Here is a 12,758-nt window from a genome sequence, read left to right on the forward strand (position 1 = left end):
CGAGTCCAAGAGATGCAGTAGTTTCCCTCTGGGGTATGACGTAATCTCCGTCGTCCTCAAAATTCACTTGGTATGAGAAAATATTCCCATCGTCTCCACAGCTGAACATGAAGCGCTGATCATAGTTGAAACACATACAGCGAATTCTGCCATTTGTGTTATCATGCATAGAATAGAGCCAGTAGTCAGACAAGTCAGTATGGTCATTTGGATTAACACGATTCACTCGGATTTGTCCGTTTTCCATCCCCAGTATCAGATACTTTTTATTATGGCTGTGTGAAGAATATTATTTTTAAATTAGTGTAATGGCCTAAATTAATATAACCCTACTATAAAATAAGTCTAAAGAGAACCCTACAGAAGTGGAAACTGATATTAAAATATACTGTTCTGATTATTCTTAAAGAGAGTCAAGTCTTAGGAAATGTGTCGAATAAGTTGTTTCTAACTTTAGATTTTGTTCCGGATGACTTTTACTTACAGTACATTGGTTGCCTGTGTTACTGCAATACAACACACTACATTACGCTGCAGCCACAGATCTGCATTCTTAAAAGGACATGAGAAATAAAAATTTAGCAGTATTTGTAAATAAGGAGGGTGAAATTTGACTCAAACAACAGTAGCAGGAGGCAAGTCTCCAGCATCAAATATTTGCTACCTTTGCTCCAAGGACAATATTCCTCTCATCAACTGGATAATTATTCATTCCATTCGTTGGATAAGAAACCTTGTTTCCCTTGGATAAGTATCTCTGTTTTGCTTTAAATAAGTATTCCTCTTATCCATTGGATTGTAACTACAGAGTTCTTACTTCACTGTAGTAAACTTTCATATTATATGTAAGATTTGAGGTTTTCACAGCAGTGAGTATGAAGATTTCTGTGAATATTCATTGCCCTGATGACGGAGGCAGTATGACCTCAGAAACGTTGGTAAACATCGACCAGACTACACAGCGCAACAACCCAGGAGACAGGAATCTTCATACTCATCGCCCTGATGACGGAGGCAGTATGACCTCAGAAACGTTGGTAAACATCGACCAGACTACACAGCGCAACAACCCAGAAGACAGAAATCTTCATACTCATCGCCCTGATGACGGAGGCAGTATGACCTCTGAAACGTTGGTTAACATCGACCAGACTACACAGCGCAACAACCCAGAAGACAGAAATCTTTCATATTATATCTTTCATTCATGATTTTAGTATTAACTGTAATAAAGCGGCAAAGTTTCAAAATTATGCCATAACTTCATGGTCACGTTGTCTGTAGGAACCTGATATGATTAAAAATATTAACAAAAATTTTATTTACTTAATAGTAAAGTTTCAGCAGCTATTTATGAGGAATGGGCTTTTTATACACTGCAAGTTGACTTCCAAATGTTTGTATGTTTCCTGTTTCACTTGTTATTGTGTTCGTTCCATTCAACATGCTTATTCTTAGTGATTTCGCCGTGAAGGTACATTTTAAAGTATATCTGCCTACTTCATGAACATTCTACAATATTGAAACACTCAATCCTAATGCAGTGGGAATGTTGTGCTGTCAACTTACTTATACAGGTAGCTGTAAATCTGGATATCATCCGCGTCTGTTATCATAGTGCAGCATGTAGGTTCCTCCTCATCCATTACCATTTCATACATGTAACCTGCATCATAACCTGATACAGAGAGCCATACTGTATCCTTTGGAGTGTACAGACCAAACAGAATTGCATTGGGCACCTGAGGAAAATATAATGGCTCCAACTCCTCTTCAGGTTCTGAATCAGCCGGAGAGACAAACAACTTTAAGAGAATGCCAGTATAATCGTATCACTAAACCATTCAGATTCTGTCAACAAAAAAAGTAGCATCTAGTGTCTTCCTTTAAAATAATTTAACTGGTCCAGAAATTCCCTACTTTACTGAATCGAGAAGTTCATTACATTGTCCGCAAAAGTCTTCCGTTATGTACCGCCTGAACCATTCCTGTTATTCTGCCCTGAAAATGGAGACAGTTTGTTCCTGTGAAATGTTGGTAATTGTCTCCAAGACAGCAACATAACCCAGAAGACCACAAATGACAAATTCCACACTTGGAAAATATATAAAATATATGTACTCTGACTCTGAAGAGCCATTTACAGACTTGTCATGGGGTACATGTGGCCTGAAAACCAAACTTTTCATGTCACCACTTCCCTCACCTAATGGTGGAGTGGAAAAACTTTGTCCCCAGAAATACAGACATAATTATACCTAGAAATGTTTCTTCATCAACCTCCGTTCCAAAATTCGCATTCTTAATTTTTTCCATCTCTTCTCTTTTTTTCTCTAGATTTTTCAACTTCTGTCCTTTTTCTTTCAATTTCATGTTCTTTCGGATCTGTGATTTGCAGCTTCGGAATGTAATGCTCCTAGTTTCAGTTTTTACGAGATGGAAAGAGACGTCGGTATACTTCTGAGGACATTCAGGAAGGGTCACTTCCACGAGTGACCCAGCATTGCAGCATACCAGCAGCGTTGTAATCTGTAGCAGAAAGTGTTTGAGAATCAATCAGTAGTAAGCTCTTTTTATCAAGCATAGACTTAGAAATGTGAATATAAACTTGCGTTTTTTTTTTAATGTTTACTACAGTGTTACATAGCGAATCACAGTTGTGACATGTAAAGTCTTGGGTTAATTTCTACTTAGAATAATGATTCTGCTTGCAATTAGTGCTTTTAATCTAATGCGGTATAACATGGTTAAATGAAAATTAAACTACTTGTGTTGCATTACTAAAATATGATGACTAAACAGAGTTTAAAGTAATTAGTATGAAGGTTTTATAATATGAAGAATTCTGAGCATAACATGGGATTAAGCCAATATGTCCAGTGCAGTGTTTTGTCTTTAAAAGAAACTTCTCATAAATTTCTTGTTGCCATACAGAAACATAAATAAATATAGCCTACTTAAGAAGGTAATATTATGAGGCCATGTTCTGTATTGATATATTTGATTAAAAACTGCAAATACCATTCCGAAATTTGCATCACTTCGTAAAGTATTATAAAAAAAATTGCAGTTTTTAATTTATTTATGCAATATTAGAAATAAAAATTTAGTCATGCCACTGTAACATGTTCTTATTTATTAACAAACTGACAAATAAATACAGATTTAATGTTGCAAAATTTCAGGCTCTGTGCAAGGTATTTTATGATTTAGAAATTAAAATGTTACTAAACTTGTCCTCTACTCCACATCTATCAAGTCAGTATGTAAATGTATCAAAAAATTAAATTTGAGGTTTTTCACAGTGCTTAAAATGGGTTCTGGCACTCTGAACTCTTGTAGGTAGTTACCAACATTTCAAAGGGAACTGTCACCTCAATTTTCAAGGTAGAAGATGCAAGCAATGTGTTCCTTCATGGCAACAGAACCCGGAAGGTAAAATGTCACACAAAAGCGTAAGTGGATGTACGAAAAGGAGATGGATGTTAACAAATATCAGATTTTCTCTGAACTTATATGACATTTCGGTAATTAAATAGTAATTGACGGTGGAAAAAATATTTCATGCACGAAACAGTCCGAAGAGGACCTACCGTATCAGGTTTCCAGTTGAGGAATGTAACAGCACTGGGTACGATCACAAACCCTATCGGTACCAATGAGATGTATTTAGCGCTTTGTGCAATCTGATATACAAAAACTGTAGAATCTTCACTTCCAGTTACTAATATTGTTCCCTTATTATTTATGCTCAGTGCTGTAACTGGTTTGGTATGTGGTTTTGTAGTCTGAATTAATGTTATGAGTTCTTCCCCAGAGCTGGTGTTTTTCATTTTTTCTTGTAAGGATACGACTGTTACTCGCACTACGCCATCACTAAACCCAGCTATCAGCATAGTTCCTGTCTTGTCCACCTATGGAAAGAGGAATGGTAATATAGGTAAATGGTTCATATGTAATTAGCCCCAAATCAACAGAAACGTGTATCTCTGCGAGTTCGCTAATTTTTAATTTTAGTAATTAGATAAAATGGTTAAAATTACAGAAAAGCATGAATTCTTCAACAACACATATTGTCACAAATTTATCAAATCATTTACTGAGTATCAGTCATAGTAATTTGTATGTGATATACAGGAAAACTTTGTCCCACGCAGTAGTGGTTAAAGTACATGAAAAATATCTAAGCACGGTGTAAAGGAGGCAACACGGTAAACAATAAACATTTTGAATAATTCCCTTGACTTAGGACCCATTAATAAGAAAGCGTAGAAATATATTATATACAGTGAAGACTGAAATAAAAATATTTATCTTAAAAAATCTGTCCTTTGTTACCCAGCAGCCCTGAGGATGAGAGCAGAGATTTTTCTCGAAACGTTGGCAGAAGCTATGGTTTATTCACCGTTCAGCCACCTGACGCAGCTTGTAACCCAAGAATCATTCACAAAATTCATCAATGAGAGAGAGAAACATCGAAGAGGGTTTGTGGGCAGACAAGAATGGAGATGAAAAATTAGAATGTAAAATGTTAAATCCAAATGTAACCTTGGGTACCGGAAAAATGTATAAACATTGTGAAACCGGAAATATATATTGAACATGATACTGAGCCAGTTCCATTAACCTCCCATCTACCCATTCTATCACCCTTAGATTCAGATTTGTGTTAGCCTCCTTTCTTTCCATGAAAATACTGTATGCATTTCTTGTTTCCTATCTGAGCTGTGTTTAACCTTACATCCTTCACTATTTGAAAATTCCCTCTGTGGTTACTCTTTTGAACAGAAAATTGCGTACTTCATTGTTGTGGGTAACTCACATTTAATGGCAGCCATAGGAGGCACGAGCCTTGTGCCGGAAATCTCTTAACAAGGCGAAGCTTCTTTTCAAGATAATTGTAGATGAAGAGTCTCCCATCCTTTCCAAGTGTTGCAAAATGTTCATCCACTGGTGAGGCAGCCATGTCCATCACTCGTCCAGCATGACATACCAAGAGCTGGTGAGGAGGCTGTTGAAGAGAGCTCTTCACGTTCAGGTCAAATTTCCATATACCACCGTTGGCATCCTACAGTGAGAATTAAATCCCTTGATAAATGATGACTCTTACACAGTGCTGTACATGCTGTGCAAGAAATGCCTACATATTAGCAGAAGCAATTTTTAACATTCCCCACTTAATGGTACCTGCACCTTGTCGTGGTGGTGGGGCTTGAGTACCTCAGTGATCCCAAGAGCTACTGGCAGGGCCTCCCTAGCCAGATTGGTCGAGGGGGAGAGGTCAGACTAAGACAGGTACCCTGGTCCTCCAGGTTGGGGGTTGGTTGCAGGGCTAACAACCTTGCACCGTAAAAAGGAAGACGTTTCGAAACCTCGATCAAAGCCTCGGACAGACGGACCTAACAGAGGACTGATTGGAAGAGGAGAACTGAGGAGGCCATGGACCGAATACGGACTGGAGAGCCATAGAAGAAGAATGAGTGTGTGTGTATGTGCACGCGCACATGTGTGCATGTCACGTATGTGTGTGTGGATCTACACCCCCATTTCCCTTACATCTTCACTTTTATACTGTATCCTATGGTATTGATATTGTTTTATTCTTTATAAACTTGAATGTTGCTTTCAGCACTGAGACTTATGTTACTACTATGATACATGTTCAGTCACAATTGGAATATCTGAATTTTAAGCCTTGAAACCCTAAAATTCACTGTGCCGTTAGTGAGTGCTTTTAATTCTTGTAAAGTACTCGCTTATTCTTTATCCATACCTGACCATACCAGAAGGTGTCTTCAGGATCTTTCAAGATCTTCACAACACACATGAGAGCAGCGTGGTTGTCATCATTCTTAATTTCAAACTCCATCCTTGGCTCCACCTCAATGAAGCGGTTCTCTTCTGGTGGGTCTGCTGAATCTATTGTGTCAAAATACCACATCCTTATGAATCCATCAAGCCCTGGAACAGAAGTTTCAATTGTAATTAACACCAACATATGAAATTCCTTTCAAGAAATCATGTCCGCCAAACAAGTTGGATCAAGTTGTAACACTCGTGACTCATATTAAGAAGTTGCCTGATTCGAATCTTGGCCAGAATACCAACTAGCCTGACTGGGGGTTTCCCGTAGTTCTTTCAGGTGAATCCTGAAGCAATACCTTGAAATATGCCACTACTACTTTCTTAAATTCTTTTCAAATTCATTGAGTGCAATCATACTCTCATATAATTTGATATTAAATAACCACTGCAGTTGATAGCAGGCCTCAGATTTTGCAGGACAAAATGTTTGCAACTTTTGTTAAATAATTATGATTTTCTTTATGTTCTAAATCCTTTAAGTTCAGCGGAACAGTCATAGACAGTTTCAAACTTACTCCTTACCAACAGTTATAAGATTTCCACTTTCAAATTCAAACTGTGTTATTGGAGCAGAATGACAGCTTTTTTTCATCTTTCTTGAAACTTCAACTTTGATTAGTCCTTCTTCCCACAGCAACATGTTGCCCCACTCACAGCCAGATATCACCTAAAAAACATAAATGTGCGTTCACTGTTACTAATTGTCATCGTCATTCTTTGTCCGTAAACTATTTCCGCTTCAAGATATCTGTGAAGTTGAAGAGTGCCAAGAGAACTGGTTTACAGCACATACTGAACGAGATTAGAATACCCAAATAAAATACAGAGAGGCCAGTTGCACCAGGAGGGTTTAGTAACTGAATAATTAGTTTATATCTTAATTGCGTCATGTTTGTGTTTTATTGATACAATATTTTTATTTTCCGTCTATACACAAACTTAAAATAATGTTGTTTAAAATTATCTAAAATTATAACATTCTCAGTAGACACTGCATCTTGTTACATTTTTTGTATCGACGACATGTTTCAATGTGTATCACATCATCATCAGGTCTATCAATTTTAATATATTTTAAAAACTGTAGTACATTTTGCGTTGCGTTTATTGATTATTTTAATTTATTTAATTTTAAGTTTTTTGTTTCTTCCTTTTGGTTTGGAGGTTGTACTTGGATGTTTATATCTGTAAAATTAATTTTTCAAGTCGTGATTTTGGATATTGACATAGGAAATATAATAATTTAAAGAGTTAATACGTAATACAACGTAATAAAATGTAAATGAATCATAATAAAATGTAGTAAAAGGTAGTAAAACATACCGGGTTGTAATTGATGTGTTGTGTGTCCGATATTAATTAGGTCAAAACCCGACTGCTGAAGAAATATATGAAACAATGTAACTGATGTAATGCATCAATCGCTTGGAAACATTTAATGAAATCTTACATCATACTCTCTAATTTTAATTTCATACTAAATAATTCCTGCATAAGAAATACCTTTGCATCTGGAAGTGCGAGGAAGCCAATGATATCACTCGTCTCTGTCCTTCCAAACTTTCCAAGTGATTCCAAAAGCTTATAACCTGTGTAAGTTTTTACAATCTTCCAGAACTTAATATGACCTGAACCTGGAAACAAATTGAAATTGACAGCACGTTGTTGAAATCTCAGTATTAGAATTATGTCCACATATCTTTGAGCATTTAATACAGCAATATGGTTGTTCTTTGTGCTGTGATCCAGTGTATAATATTCTGCCATCTTTCTAAAATTTCTTCCTCGTTTCAAGGCAGAAGCATGCCAAGTTTCTTGCATATTGGTTCATTCGCTGTTCAGGTATATGCAATCGTACACATTCCCACAATGTAATTTTACATATGGGATATTCTTGTAAGGAATCCCCACAACAGCACGCTAGAATAAAGTATCAGTTCATTTTTCTGAACAAACAGGAAGCAGACTTTCTGGTTCATAATATTACAGTACTAATGATATATTCATACCACATGTTGTAATATGCCCAGAAACAGAGGGAGAGAATGTTGATTTATACACATCGTCATTGTGTGATTGGCATTGCAAAGTTATCTTGGATTCCTTCCAGCTCCACACAGTTAGCAGGCAGTCAGGCTTTCCTCCTTGTGAACACAGCGTCTCTCCATCTGGGCTGAATAAAATATACAGCATGAATGAGCAAGTACCGTTCTATTGTATAAATTTTTTGCGTTTTACACGTCTCCTAAATCTGAGTATGAATTACATGAAGTTATTTCACATTCTGAGTTTGTACTGTTAAATCCTGTTAACCTGAAATTCTAAATTCCATTTCATTCAAAAGTGTTACAATATTTGAAGAGTGCCTTGAATATCCTTGAATCTCTTTATGAAGTTGACTTTGGAGATGTGGTTTCAAAGAAGATGGCTGTCTTCTAGGTTGTAGCACCGTGCAGTCTGGTGGATGTGTACCGACATTCCGGAGCTACTTGCTGCCTCCATTTTATCAGTTACAACTGATGCCCTGATCACTTTGATCGTGGAGGCAGCAAGTACCTTTGAAACATTGGTAAACTTGTACTATGACTACACGGCAAAACAACCCAGAAAACAGCAATCTTCATGAAGATTTCTGTCTTCTGGGTTGTTGCACTGTGTAGTCTGGTTGATGTTAACCAACGTTTCAGAGGTCATACTGCCTCCGTCATCAGAGTATGAAGATTTCTGTCTTCTGGGTTGTTGCGCTGTGTAGTCTGGTCGATGTTTACCAACGTTTCAGAGGTCATACTGCCTCCGTCATCAGGGCGATGATGACGGAGGCAGTATGACCTCTGAAACGTTGGTTAACATCGACCAGACTACACAACGCAACAACCCAGAAGACAGAAATCTTCATACTCATTGCCCTGATGACGGAGGGAGTATGACCTCTGAAACGTTGGTTAACATCGACCAGACTACACAACGCAACAACCCAGAAGACAGAAATCTTCATACTCATTGCCCTGATGACAGAGGCAGTATGACCTCTGAAACGTTGGTTAACATCTACCGGACTACACAGCGCAACAACCCAGAAGACAGAAATCTTCATACTCATTGCCCTGATGACAGAGGCAGTATGACCTCTGAAACGTTGGTTAACATCGACCAGACTACACAACGCAACAACCCAGAAGACAGAAATCTTCATACTCATTGCCCTGATGACGGAGGCAGTATGACCTCTGAAACGTTGGTAACCATCGATCAGACTACACAGCGCAACAACCCAGAAGACAGAAATCTTCATACTCATTGCCCTGATGACGGAGGCAGTATGACCTCTGAAAAGTTGGTTAACATCGACCACACTACACAGCGCAACAACCCAGAAGACGGAAATCTTCATACCGCTGTGAGAACCTCAAGTCTTACATAGCAATCTTCATACTTGCCACCATGAGAACCGCAAATCCTACTTGGTTTCAAAGTTTTAAACTCTACTGAATTGGATCAACATGGGGTTCAGGGTGTGCTTTTGTGAACATGGTTATCAATTGAACCAAACCACTGCTCAGAGTCAATGTTATTATGGCTCACCCAGTGCCTCCCTCCGCCTGCTTAGTGGTCCCTTCTTCTAACCAAGGTTACTTGTATGCTTGTGCAAAAACACACTGCCATTCTGTGTTTCGACTTTGATCAGAGTAGAAGTGGACTAGGATCTGTGTGGATGTTTCTGATTACGTACTGAAGCCTTTGCTTATAACAAAGATGAAACTGTGGGAAAGTAAAGTATGCAAGGCCCACATCGTGGATCAGATCCCACATTAAATTTTAAGTACCCTCTGCCAAACATTATCTTCATAATCATTTAATTCAATCGTGGAGGGGGGGGGGGAACAGGATCTTCTGCACAAGTGGCCCGTACCTCAGAAATGATTCTAGACTTTCCTGGGGTTAACATAGGCCAGAAAAAGTACAGTAATTGCAAAATAGCATTACGGTCACTAGAAACGTACCATGTCATCATACACTTAATGTACACTCGCATAACACACCCATATAAGAATTGAAACTTTGAAATACCTAATTTTTTATTCTTTAAATATCATCTGAAGAAGTTTTCACTCTTGCATTTAGTCATCATTTTATTTTGTCTTTCTTGTGGTGTATGTGCCCTTTTTTTAAAGCTTAAAAATTTGTTACCATGGCAACCTGTCTAGAAACATACTAAGTAATCACTGAATTTTGGAAGGAATAGTTTTATTACTATGGATTTATTGCACTACAAACCTGTCACAGCATCACAGAGAATGGTAAATGCTAATATTTCATTGAATTCTACATATCACTATGTATATTTTTCCCTTTCATGTCCATGTTCATAAGTTACTTGTACTTTTAACATCATAAATGATATGTCCTTTACTTTGAAACAGTTGTCTCACCTGTAGTTTATATGGGAGTATATTTTATCAGCACCTTTCTTCAGTAAACACACTATGCCAAATGAGGGCCATTCATAAATTATTATCGATGGATTGTCACCTTTCTCTGCTACTGCAAGGTGTTGATACATAGGATTGGGGTTTTTCTGGAATCACAGCACATCGAAATATTTACATTAAACTCCTACGGAAAAGTAATAATATATGATATATCACCGACTTATCCCTACACATAATATTTATTACAAATCATTATATTTTATATGTTTCACTTATGTTTAATTTGATAAGGCATGTTCACTGTAACACAGTTTGCAATAAGAATTTTAAAGCTTTGTGCCCTGAATGCTGAATAAATTTGTTAAACTGAAACACAATATTATGAAGGAACATCCTTACAGTCATGTGGCCTATGCCTCCACCACCAGCACTTCGCCTGAACCATAATTCTTTAGTGTCTACATTAAAGACATGTATCAGGTTTCCAGATGCAAATGCAATAATATTTTCTTCTAAAAGCACCAAGTTGGAATATTGTTGACAGTCATAACCATAGGAATGGCTGTTTGTATAAATTGAGGAAAAATATGTACTGAATAACATGCTGTTAATTAGTTTGAAGCAATTTTATAAGTAATTGAAAGTGTGTTTCACAAAATCCACTAAATTTTAGTGTGTCACCTAGTGATGTCAGAGTTGTCTGGGGTCATTGACCATTGAATTGTGTCATGCCACTGGTGAAAGTACAAGGTATTGATAAGTGGAGTTTCTCTTCCCTATAAACCTAATACTACACTTGAACTACTGGGTCCAAATCAGTTAAATGTATTCATTAACTACGTCATGATAGAGCCAGAATTATTTATGCTCTAACAAAGTGATGTTGGAATGCCAAGATAAATTTGTGCTGTTACCAACTAATATATTTATCTATTAACAAAAAGGTAACAAAATGCTCTTTTGTAAAGTAGACGTCAGTATTGTCCGACTTAAAAATTTAAATGGTTCATCAATTTTTCATAAATTTCATCAAAATCGGTTTATCCATTAACGAGGGCGATTCCGCACGGCGAAGGCATCTGCATTGGGTGCTACAGATCAAGAGACAACACATAATTGATTTCATATTGTGCAAAACTCTTCACTCCCCAGTGGAAAATTTATAAACTTTTATTACGAACTTCTCCCAAATAAATATATATAGCGCGTCAACCTTGTGCTGGACCCTTCGATGCGCACATGCGAGGGGAGCTTGCACGCGAAGGCTTCCGCTTCGTAATACCTAACCTACGCTGTTAGCCGGTGAGGAGAAATGCCGATTATTTCTGCTATGATGTAGAGAGGGGAAATTGTTATCAGCGTCAGGTACACTCACTGACAAATCGTGGTCATGTTACTGTGACTGAAATTCTTATACGTTTGTAATGCAATGTAATTCCAAAAATGCTCAAAGATGGGTGGCTGTCTTCTAGTTGTGGCGTCGTGTAGTCTGGTAGAAGTTTAACAACGTTTAAAATGTCCTTTGCTGCTTGATGAGCATTCATCGCCCTGAAGATGGAGGCAGTTTATTTACTTAACAGACTACAACCCAGAAAACAGTCAACTTCGTATCCGCTGCCGTGAGAAATCCTGCTTAAATATTTGCACTTCTCCATAACAAAAAATTGCATTTATTTTGTGCTTGAAACACCAACGCCTGCGTAGTCATTAGCTTCTCAACCACAATGGACGAATGATTATCGTTACTAGATTCCGTGTCATACTCTTTCCCGCCAAACTTGATTACAATGTAAGTAGGATTTGAGGTTTTCACGGCGGTGAGTCTGAAGATGTTGCGCCGCGTAGTCTGGTAGAAGTTTCAGAGGGTCTTGCTGCCTCCATCATCAGGGTGATATGCCCTGATGATGGGGGCAGCAAGGCCCTCTGAAACGTCGGTAAACTTCTACCAGACTACAAGGCTCAATAACCCAGAAGACAGCCATCTTCCTTGATTGCAATCTGCTCTACTTCTTTCTGAACAGACGATCCCTTGCCCATTAATCAGTTTCTTTTTTATCCGCCTATGATACAGCGCTTTTCAGAAGCCATCAGTATACCCAGCACTGCAAATAAAGGATACTGGAAGACAAGAATATCTTCAGGCACAGTAAACTCTTTTCTGAAGAAAGGTTTTGAGACGAAATCATCAGAACTTAATATTTTTGAAATGCCTTCCTCTTTTTGTATTTGTTCTCTTTCATCTACTTCTTCCATTGACTGTTGACCACTCCCTTCCACAAGCTCTGCCTTTTTATCTTCTGGCACATCTTCGTCATCAATACCCTTCGCATCAGACATAATGAACCTGCAAAATATACTTTCTTGAGTACAGCTTGCGTTTCACTTATTATAGTACTGTGACCTTTGTCTGTTTATACAATTTTCATGTATACTTTTAAAATATTTAAGTCCTGCAAAGTAATC

At 37.6% G+C, this 12,758-nt stretch overlaps 1 protein-coding gene across 1 annotated transcript in view; it reads right to left on the reverse strand.

The window, feature by feature from the left end:
- Positions 1-12,754, reverse strand: part of LOC110829688 (cilia- and flagella-associated protein 44) — a 31,581-nt gene extending 18,827 nt beyond the window's left edge. Inside the window, exons 1-12 of the mRNA XM_087351957.1 lie at positions 12,415-12,754; positions 10,695-10,857; positions 10,296-10,441; positions 7,875-8,038; positions 7,369-7,499; positions 6,388-6,532; positions 5,774-5,961; positions 4,823-5,068; positions 3,594-3,914; positions 2,259-2,529; positions 1,570-1,780; positions 2-275 (exon numbers count right to left, since the gene is read on the reverse strand). Of these exons, the coding sequence (XP_087208083.1) occupies positions 2-275; positions 1,570-1,780; positions 2,259-2,529; positions 3,594-3,914; positions 4,823-5,068; positions 5,774-5,961; positions 6,388-6,532; positions 7,369-7,499; positions 7,875-8,038; positions 10,296-10,441; positions 10,695-10,857; positions 12,415-12,632 (2,478 nt within the window). The 5' untranslated portion in view covers positions 12,633-12,754. The remainder of the gene's footprint in view (position 1; positions 276-1,569; positions 1,781-2,258; positions 2,530-3,593; positions 3,915-4,822; positions 5,069-5,773; positions 5,962-6,387; positions 6,533-7,368; positions 7,500-7,874; positions 8,039-10,295; positions 10,442-10,694; positions 10,858-12,414) is intronic.
- Between the last annotated feature and the right edge of the window lie 4 nt (positions 12,755-12,758).

The sequence above is a fragment of the Zootermopsis nevadensis genome, unplaced genomic scaffold, assembly GCF_977971745.1.
Source record: "Zootermopsis nevadensis isolate Lab colony 2312 unplaced genomic scaffold, Znev_1.0 Znev_ptg000020l, whole genome shotgun sequence".
Lineage (NCBI taxonomy): Eukaryota > Metazoa > Arthropoda > Insecta > Blattodea > Termopsidae > Zootermopsis > Zootermopsis nevadensis.